The sequence below is a fragment of the Pagrus pagrus genome (genome assembly GCF_965226575.1).
Source record: "Pagrus pagrus genome assembly, chromosome: 7".
NCBI lineage: Eukaryota > Metazoa > Chordata > Actinopteri > Spariformes > Sparidae > Pagrus > Pagrus pagrus.
In genome coordinates this window covers 5,185,708-5,196,137 of record NC_140191.1, presented here as the reverse complement: position 1 = coordinate 5,196,137, position 10,430 = coordinate 5,185,708, and the positions used below count along the sequence as shown (strand labels likewise).

At 41.2% G+C, this 10,430-nt stretch overlaps 1 protein-coding gene across 3 annotated transcripts in view; it reads right to left on the bottom strand.

Annotated features, from left to right (window-relative positions):
- Window positions 1–492: 492 nt before the first annotated feature.
- Window positions 493–10,430, bottom strand: part of znf385d (zinc finger protein 385D) — a 96,451-nt gene continuing 86,513 nt past the window's right edge. For all 3 annotated transcript variants that reach the window (XM_084357945.1, XM_084357946.1, XM_084357947.1), the window contains 2 exons: window positions 6,364–6,465; window positions 493–1,690 (listed from right to left, as the gene is read on the bottom strand). In XM_084357945.1, coding sequence (XP_084214071.1) covers window positions 1,436–1,690; window positions 6,364–6,465 — 357 coding nt within the window. In that variant the 3' untranslated portion in view covers window positions 493–1,435. The remainder of the gene's footprint in view (window positions 1,691–6,363; window positions 6,466–10,430) is intronic.

The following is a 10,430-nucleotide window of genomic DNA, read 5'->3' as shown; positions in this document are numbered from 1 at the left end:
TCTGAGCCGAGTCAGCAAGTGAGATGTATCACTCCTTCGCAACTTCCAACACTTACTGCTTGCCCAGCTGTAATCCAGGTCTTCTGGATCCAAAATAGATTTGAGAAGATGTTATTTAGACCTGTTTATAAGCTGAAATCTTTGTTGTAGCTGGTAAGCTAAAAGTGTTAGCGCGGACCCCGTCTGAAGAGTGTGCACGAGCTCAACCCGCGACATCTTTTCAAATGGTTTTCCGGAAACTTGGATTACACTGGTTGAGGAGTATGGAGCCATTTTAAAACAAGTCTCCATCTGCTTCAGTTGTTTAGGAGAACGCTGCAATGATGTTTTGCTGTGAAGCTCCAGAAATGTTCGGTGGACTACGAAACTTCACCAGACTTTCCAATCGGCCCGGTGGTGAGAAGATAACGACTGCATTTTAATTGGCGGGTGAACTGTTCCTTTAAGCACCACGTCTGACAGCACACACTGAACAACACCGGATCACAAACATTAACAAATTAGGACTCTTTTTATTTGAAATTGTTCACCTTATACACACTGACAGTTAATATACACAAGCCTTTGTGGTCCCTCTGGCCCGAGACATGGTCAGTGACAATGTGTGCTGGATATCGACTGGGATGGCTTATGGTTGGTGGGAGCTCTTTCATTCTCTCACACACACACACACACACACACACACACACACACACACACACACTCGAACATAGATGGACAATCACACGCACACATGCAGATGTACACACTTGCACACACGTACAGATATGCGAGGACGAATACGAAAACACACGTTTACGACACGTACTCTAACGATCTAACACAGTCTAGCCATCTAATGTAGACATCAACAGAGGAGGGGCTTAAAGTGCATACAGGAACAGAGGAGGCTCTTGCTCGCTCTTAGGATCAGTAACAGCCTTTTTAAATTATGAGCGACGGTAATCCTCCACTAAAGCAATGATCTTAGTGCCACGCTGTATCTTTACAAAAAGCACATCCCTACCATAGGTTTAGCTTAAACTGTGCCCTGCATCATGGAGTAATGACACTGCATAGTTCACGGGGTTAGTCTTATACATTATTGCGGTACAATGTAGGTCCAAGTCCAGGGTCCGGGTATGAGCCCACGGGCTGCAGTATGGCACAGGAAGCATGTATACTGCAGCCCGGGTTGACAGTGGGAATAGAGAAATAAACCTATTGTGAGAGAACCCGACGCTTCGCTGCAGTCCGGTTGATCTTTAAAGGTGGGATAATCCATACGAGGAGCGGAGAGACGTGGTAAAGGTCCGATCACAGTATGAGGATGTTCAGTATCCCGGATGCATAAAAGGAGCACAGATGCTGCCACGACTCCTTCGCCTGGTCTGGGTGGAGCACGTGGTTTTGGTCCTTGACAGGAGGCGGTGCAGAGCCGCCCGGGTCAGACAGGTCAGTAAGGGGCAAATAGGACTTGTGGGTGGGAGGTCCTGACAGGCCCAGGGGCCGGGCGGAGCAGTGCGGCGGGGAGGGTCTGTGTCTGGAAGAGGGTGGGGGTGGCGGCGTGGTTAGTGGCGTGGTTCGTGCGGTGTGCGAAAGAGTTGTTGATGGCGGCGGCGGCGGCTGCTGCGACTGCCGCCAGGTGAGCAGGTATGATTTGCGCAGTCAGAGGTTGACACTGACGCTCCTTACCCAGGGTTAACTTTATCTGTTAGAGAGAGAGAGACAAAAGCACAGTCAGCACAGATCGTATGTGCACACGGTGGACAAGATGAAAGTCAACATCGCACATCCGCTACAACCCCGATTCAAAAGAAGTTGGGATGAACTCTTGTGTCTTTGTGCTGCATTTCATTAAATATTGGTCCAATCAAATAAGTTTTTCAAAAATAATACAAGCTTTTTTCACTTGTGGTTAGTAAAAAAATCCACCAATGGAAAATAAAATGTAAAGGTGCTTCGTGTAGTTTTGGGGAACAATTTTAATCAGAAGAGAAAAATCTTCCTTGCTTTTTTATCACTAAATAAACCGAATAAACAAACCGACATTTTCTTATATCAAGTGTAATGTGTTATTTTGATGACAAATCACATTGTCAGAATATACTTATATACCATGATAACATTTTGAGTTTTTGCAGTGCATTTTGTTTGTTATTTATCTTCGCAGTGTCCCAACTTTTTTGGAATCAGGGTACAAAAACATTCATAGTTTTGCAAGAAATCATTTAATTTTTTTTTGTTTTTTTGTTGCTACTTTCTACACAGAGACGATACAGTTTCTCAAACAATTGTGAGAAATAAAAATGCTTTTTCTACAAACCACTCAGCCTTTTGTGGCCAAAATGACAAAAAATAAACAAACAAACAAACAAAAAAGAATAGAAAAATCATATTCATAGATAAACAAAAAAGGAAAATGAAAATAGAAAATAGAAAAAAAAATACTGGTAAACCATTTTCTCCTCCTGTTTGATGGCAAAAAAAAATGGAAAAACGAAAAATGAATCAATAACAAGTGAATCAGATCGTAAATCTGACTGGACACTAAATCCCAACCTTTGGTACTTCACAGTTTTCGATGTCTGGTGCTCGATACAAAGCGCTCACCTGTAGTGCTAAAAATGTGCTAATTTATCGATTATTCGATCAACAGAAAGTCAATAAAAAAATGTAATAAACAAGTAATATATGAAATCATTTTTCCAGGAATAATTCCAAATGTTAGGATTTGCAGCTTCACTCTGTTTTAATCGTTATTAATTAAACCTGGTTGTGTGTCGAACAGTCGGACGGACAAAACGAGCAGTCTGCAGACTTCTTCCTGACATTTTACAGTTTGCTCTCCGTCATTGCAGTTTATCTGTTGTGTTGTCATGATTTTCCAGACTGTTCCCTGTTACGGTCGCAAACGAGTCCTGTCACGCAAACGAGATTTAACTTGGAAATTAGATTCATTACGACAAACATGAATAAACAGCGAGCTCGGTGGCTGAGGATGCTGCTGCTGCTGCTGCTGTATACGCTGCAGAGAGAGTCGGGGGCCTGAGAGCTTTACAGGGAATCAAACAGGTGCCACAAATCAGCTGCTAATTACTGAAAGTGTTCCAGGTGATCTGCAAAACACCAGAGCTTATATGTGAAACAGCTACAGGTGTGTCGACTCCTTTGTATTGTAAATTATTATTCCGCTGCTTAACCAACGTAACACAGCAGTTTGGTGAAACTGTCTGTAGATGGACACGAGACATGTGACTCAAGTCATGATGTCTCAAGTCATTTTTTCTTGGCCAGGACCAAGTCATATCCCCAAACAAGGCATTTAGGAATAATGTTAGCAGTTAGGGTTTCTGCAACCCACAGGTACAAGGTTGACATTTGTACTAAACGTGGCACATCACATTCAAATTATGTGCTTATTAGCCACTTTTCACATCAGGAGGTGGAGGGGGTGGCGGTGGTGTTGTGAGGCCACCACTGGATATTTTATAGGACACGTGTGGACATTTCCAGCTGTTTTGTGGCGTCAAAACCAGCTGTTTTTTCAGGGGAAGTCAGACCATCTCAATCTGTGACCTGACCAGAGTGTAAGCACAGCGTCGTGACGGGAGAAATCGAAAAGCTGCAACATAAATAAACGTCCAGTTTGAACTTTTCTGTGTGTTTTTTTTGCAGAAACTAACATTTATTCTGGTGATGGTTGAATACAGACCTCTTTAATATCCGTCAAACTCTGTTATTTTGCAGCGGTGTGTTTGCTTTCAGAGCGAGAATGTATTTTTTTATTTAGAAAGAAAATGGAAAGAAGAAATGAAAGAAAAGAAAAGGAAACAACAGACAGACAAATGGAAAAAAAATCGCCGAACCTCCAAAAGCAGCCTAATCGGGTGAAAAGGTCACTAAAGTTATCCGGCTTAATCTTCTGTATCAGTAATGGAAAAGCTTCGGTCTCACAGCACCAGGATGGCAGCCTTTGTCATGGGTTATCAATCACTGACTCGGGCATCGTAACCCTATGGGAAGCATTCTTTACTCTCCGCTCATCAAAGAAGCTCCTCTCCGTTAACTCAGTCAATGATGGGTTTCAGAAAAAGTCATTTCCCCCACACTGGTAGCCCCCGCGCTCGGTCTCGGCAAACAGTGGGTGTGATGAATGCCGTTTTCTAAAGGGGTTCTGTACGCCGGAGAGTCAAGCCGTCCTTTATCTTTCACACATTGAATCCGCATGGCTCCTTCATGCATCGAACCCATCCCAGCCTCGCGTGGTACTCGAATAAACAGCTTTTTTTTACAGGGTTTGTGTTAGATCTCCTGGAGTGCAAGAAATCCTCAGTTTGCCTCACACTGTAGAAAGCCCTTTAACATTTCATCCACAGGGCTGACTGGAAGCAGTTTGGTTTTCACTTGTGGCACTGACATTTCAACATGTAAAAATGTCACTTTGACTGGTTAAAATGTTAATTTAAGATTGTCTGTGAAAGAGTTTTGAGATGTTGCAAAAACATTTTCACAATTACATGTACTGATTAACAGATATCTGTCGTTTAATTAGATATCAGTGATTGACGGGTGGAAATTTAATGAAATTTTCCCATTTCAAATATCAACAATTGAAAAATCAATTTCCAATATGTACGACTGTAACAAACAAACCATCATGTATATGACTTTTATTGCATATCCATGTACATGCACCCGTATCCCCATGTCCCTAACTAATTTTGAGTATTGTATATCTGAATATGTTGAAATCTCCTCAAAAGCACTTCATGAATGCAGGACTGAGTTAACTCAATGAGATTTTTTATAAATAATCATCAATAATGTGGATATAATGACAAAGTGCAGTCTGGTAGTTTAAAAAAATGACGTCACTTGACTGTAATGCAGCCTTTAAAACCAGGAAAAGACTAAATTTGTGACGTATCTCAATATAACGACATACAAATCGAAGATGATATGTAGTCTCATGTCATGATAGCGTTATACACCGTTTATATTGCCCAGCCCTAATGGAAATGCCTTTTATGATTGTAGATATCTTAAATATAATTGTCAGTAGTTACAATTTTAATCTAGATATTTGAAATCATATTCATACAAGTTATAACTCCAAGCCAACATATTAATAGTGTAATAATGACCAGTCAGAGCTGAATTTTAGATCTAGAGTTTGATTCATGATGACTGTGATCTCAGAACGATTGTAGATATTTACCACGAACATTTCCACCAGTGAGAATCAAGTTAAAGATCTCATTAACATGTCAAATCTGAATTATAGATATCTGTAACTGAGTTTGGATAGAAGTCAACGGTAAAGGTTGACAGCTCAGAGTACATTTCAGAGCCTGTACTTCGTTAAGAAGTTGAATCAGTTCTTCTACTTTTATACTTCTACAAGTATCTGTACTCCTGCTTGAGTAAAGACTGCGAGTACTTGTGCCGCCTCTGTTAGTTACAGACATCAACAATGAACACTTCAACTAGTAAGAAATGAAACGCTGATATCGGGAATTAACATTTAACTGCCGAGTTGTGCAGAGATCCTGAATCAGAACGGCTGCTCATCAAAACGACATCATGAATGTGTCGACTCTGTCTAACTATGGTTAAAAAAGCAGCTGTCGATCCATGATTGCTATTACGTGATTAAATGTTAAAAGGGACGGCAAGTACCAGAAACAATAACAACCTCAGGAAAGTTTAGTGCACTTCTCTTCTTCTGTGGTTTGTACACTTGCCTGACATTAATCTGAACTGCCTTGACGCAGAAGACCACACGCAGAGGCACTCCGAGTAAGTTAAAACTGACATTTACAATTACCTATGAATAATATTCGACCCCTGGCTCAGACTCGATACTTTGCCTCTTTTTGTCTATAAAATATCAAGTTTCAAAATGAAATCATGCTGTTCCCTGCCATGGATTTTTTTAATAAAAGCCAGGTAACAGGTGAACAAGTTATGAAAGTTGACATTTTATTGAATGAGGTGCCGTCAAGTGGATTGAATGGTGCTTATCCAAGAGCAGACCGCAGCACTTTGAACGAGGCAGGGGAGGAGAGTTTCTAAGCAAAGAAACATTAAACTGCCAAATTTCTTGATGCAGTTTGGTCCAACAGTCTCTCCCATGCAAACAGAGCAAAAGAGAACAGTACATATTAGGTCAAAGCGCAGACTTATGCTTTTTATTTGACCTGCAGCTACGGGAAGTGGCTGGAAGAGGAGAATGACAATGAACAGAGTCTTGCGTATCAAACAATAACCGTCTCTCGTGCCTTCATACGTCCGTCTCCTAAGAGGCTATTAGTCACTGCGATTGTTGTCTTGACACCGAGACATTTGCTGATAAGATGACTGAGGCGTGCAGTGACTCACCGGCTGCTTGGTCTGGCCTTTCTGCGGTTTGCTGTAGGGGCTGTATTTCGGTTTGGCTGGTTTACCTGCCGCTCGGTCTTTATGACGCCGGCTGCTGATGTGCTGAAAGGGGAGACAGAAAACAAAAGTGTCAGAGAGACGTCCTGAGTCACACTGGAGGTTTCAGTGTGTCACTCGACTGCGGTTAAAGCTGCAATATGGAAATGTTCACATTACAATAATCATGAATAAATGTATACAAAGAAGTGTTACTGTTTTTCTTATATTTAACTCTGTTAGTTTGTTGGTTTGTAGGCAGGATTACGCAAAAACTACCGAACGGATTTCTGCTAAACTTGGATGGCGGATGTGTCTCGGCCCAGAATAGACCTCATCAACTTTTGGTGAGGATCTGAATAAAGATATGGATCCAAGAAGAGAAGGTGTATTTCCATGTTTTCTTTAATTTCTCAGACATATTTGGGTGGCTTGTATCTATGAGTGAGTACATTTTGATGCAGGAGCTTAAATTAGGGTTAAGCAGTTTATGGGTGGTTTGAATTGAGAGTGATACAAGTTTGATATTGGATTAGGCTTAACTGAATTGGGACTGTTGGGCCTTGGCGGAGGTATGCAGTTTACAGAGTGTCATCGCATAATATTGAAGATTTAAGTCATCTAGTCCAGCCAGAATGAATCATTTCTCGGTCTTTAGTCAAACTTAACTTCACGTAAGATTTCATCTCATTGTCACAGAGGTTGAATGACTCAGAATGCAGTGTCTTTGTTTCTGGTCTAGCTCTCTTGATTATGTCAATTTAAGGAACAAATCCAGACATGCAACATGTTCTGATTTGCATATTTATTTTGAACCAGCTGCCTCTGTTGTTTTCCGACGGAAACACAGTGACAGCAATGCCATCAAGTAGGTGGCGGCGTCAAGGAGAAAGAGGCCAGCAGCTGCTCCTGTCAACACGGACAGCTATTTCCACATAAAGAAAAACAATGCAGAAGCTTAATTTAATGGGAAATTTCACATCTCGTCACCAGCAGTGAACAAACATAAAAAAAACAATCAGCATGAATGGCCTCGGGGTCATAAAAATATATGTACAATATAAAAATAAACGACGTAGGGAATCTGACAAATTATTATCACTTCACCATACTCGACAACATATTTGATAGACCATTAGCTTATGTTAGCATTCAACCACTTCCAGGCTAACATTGTCATTTGATCACATCCAGACGGTTTAACTTCCATTCTTGAACGTTTCCAAGATATATGATGATATTTACGATGACAGCATCAATCTCCACCTTTCATGAGGTAACACTCTCTAACAGGAAGTGGTTGAATGCTACCGTTAGCTAATAGGTTATCAAATATGTTGTTTTACCTTGAAATATGTCCCTCCTAATTTATACTGTACATTGTCTTTAGGTCGCCGATCAATCAGGAAGTGGTGAAATGAAAACAGTTTGTCAGATTCAATATGTTCATACGACTTGTAACCTGGAATACAGCAGAACGACATTTGAGCTTCCCCCGACATCAGAGGAAAACGGCTGCAATGTGAACATGGCCTACATTGCTTTTGGCCCGTGGCCCTCAATTAAGTTTCAGTTTTGGTCCTCTAAGGAAAAGGTTTTTGCACCTCGGGCTGGAGGAAGGATCAAGGGGTCAGCAGAATATCATTCAACCCCTGAGGATCAGACAGATTAGCCGGTCAAGAGGAAGGTTTCGACCGGTTTCCCGGCCATCTGCTGAAGTATTCCTGGTTGAGATACTGCACTTTCCCCCAGAGAGGAGCCGTCCTGAGAAAAAAACAGTGGAGATTGTCTTCTTCTTTTTTCAGATTGTGATGCTTTATAGTTGCCTGTTACTTCAGCCTGAGGCTGGATGTCATTTCAGGATAGATAGCTTATCATGTGATGATGTGGGAACCTGACCAACCCAGAGGGAGGAGGCAGGACTAAAAATACACCTCCTGTCTCAAAGCGAGAAGTATTACAGCTTAAAAGGTTTCATTTTGACTGGAGCCACCCGCGGTGAAAATGACTGCAGTTCTGGCCCTGCTTCAAGGTACAGTGCAGACAGCATTTACCAAATGACACATTTTGTTCCCATGTTAAATACAGAATGTCATTTCGGGTGAAATTAACAGTTTTCTGGTGTTGAGAGAGCAGAAACACGCAGAGGGGTTTGAATAAACAAGAGGAAAACAAGAATCTGGAATGACATCTAGAGAAATACTCTGTGCTCTGAGCAGATAAAGGCAATAAATAATTCAGTGTGGGTACACATCGACAACAAAAGGCAGATTTCTGGCTCCGTCTAAAGCTCATAAGTCCTTCCAGTGGGTTTGACAATCACACTTTTCCTCTGGTTTCCAGCCGTAGCAGAAATTTGTCATGCTGGATTCTTTTCACAGAGAATCGCCGCTTTTCAGAAGTACTCAGTAAAAGTCCCTGCATGAAAAATTCATACAAAGCCTGTCTATTTTCAGTGAGCAAGCTCAAGGTTAGCTCAGACAAAACCGAGTGGGTTTTCAAGTATTGTAGATGAAATTCCCCCCGTGACAGAATGATCAGCAGCTACAAGAAAAGAAGATTTATGGAGTGCCCCAGAGCGACAACCAGGATAAACATTCCTAGGTAGGAGTTTTCAGCCAAGCCACAGTGAGAAACATATCACAGGAATGAGATTATTATCAGCTTTCTTTAGTAATCTGATTTCCTTAACAGCATATAAACTAGGAACCATCTCCCTTATTTCAGGAGAGGGTTTAGGAGGGTTTCTTATCTGCTGGAGGAACTTCTCTTCTTGGCCTCGTGCTGTAAATTCTCAACCAGATTTCTTTTTTCGCAGGAGCGCATGTGCATGACAGCAGCATGGCTGACTGAAAGGAAATATTATCAGCACTGACGGTGCATCTTTGAATCCAGATAAATGAATCTTAATTCTGACAAAATATGAAATCTAACAGTGAAGTAAATGAGTCTAAATAAGCAGATTTGCACAGATGAACAGCAAACTACTTATGACATTTCTCCAAGTAACCCCGGCGTCTGGTGTGTATGTAAACACAGTGAATGAGCTGAAGACAGAAAGAAAGAGATTCCAAGTTCTGATCACGTGTCCCCGAGTCGACGGTCCAGTTATTTATTTTTTAAACCAAATATATGACAAGAAAGCTTTTAGTACAGAAGTAATCTCTTTTTTCCTCCCGTGAGTCATGATGATCTCTCTGATGACTCATCTCGAAAGTGTTTAATGGATTCATTTAATAATTAGACCAACACTCAGGAGACCACACACCATGACGCGACACTATCCCTACAAAATTAACAAAAATGGGTGAAAAACACGCTACAACGCAATGTTAAAGGTGCAATATGTAACAATGGCCACCTGTCCAATTCACGCTCAAAACAAATAGGGGGCAGTATATCACCAGGGTAACCGCTAACTGCTGCGTCAAACATCACGGAAATCTGTTCAGAAGTTTTTGTGTAATCGTGCTGACAAACCAACAAACAAACAACTGGAAGAGGGTGAAAACATAACCTCCTTGGTGGAGGTCAGAAATACGATGCAGGGCAACCTGCGAATTGCTGGCAGAGCAGTTTCACAGCAGGAGGCGTGTGTTTGGATGTCAGTCAGCAAAAACTTTATTTAAAACTCCAAAAGAGTTTTTTTTTTTTGCTCGAACTATGAATTTCCTCCTCCTCCTCCTGATCTAACAGCACATGGAGGTGAAGGCCGACAGTCCTCTGCAGAAACCTTTTTCACAGAAAACATTTTGAAACACAAAAATTACATTTCATGAATCCTGAACTCCATTTCGCTGATGAACTGGGACGCTTAAGTAAAAAAGGAGCTGCCATTTTCTGAATAGAGAAGTCGCAATGTTTGCTGTGAAAAGACCTTTTATTCTGCTTCACGTCTGTTTCACTGCTTTTTACGGGCTGTTTTGTGCTTCTTGGCCAGATACAGTTGATTTATATCTGAGTGGTGTTATTCTAACTGGATGTCAATAATAAGAATTAACTTATTTCACAAAATATTGTTCAATGATGAA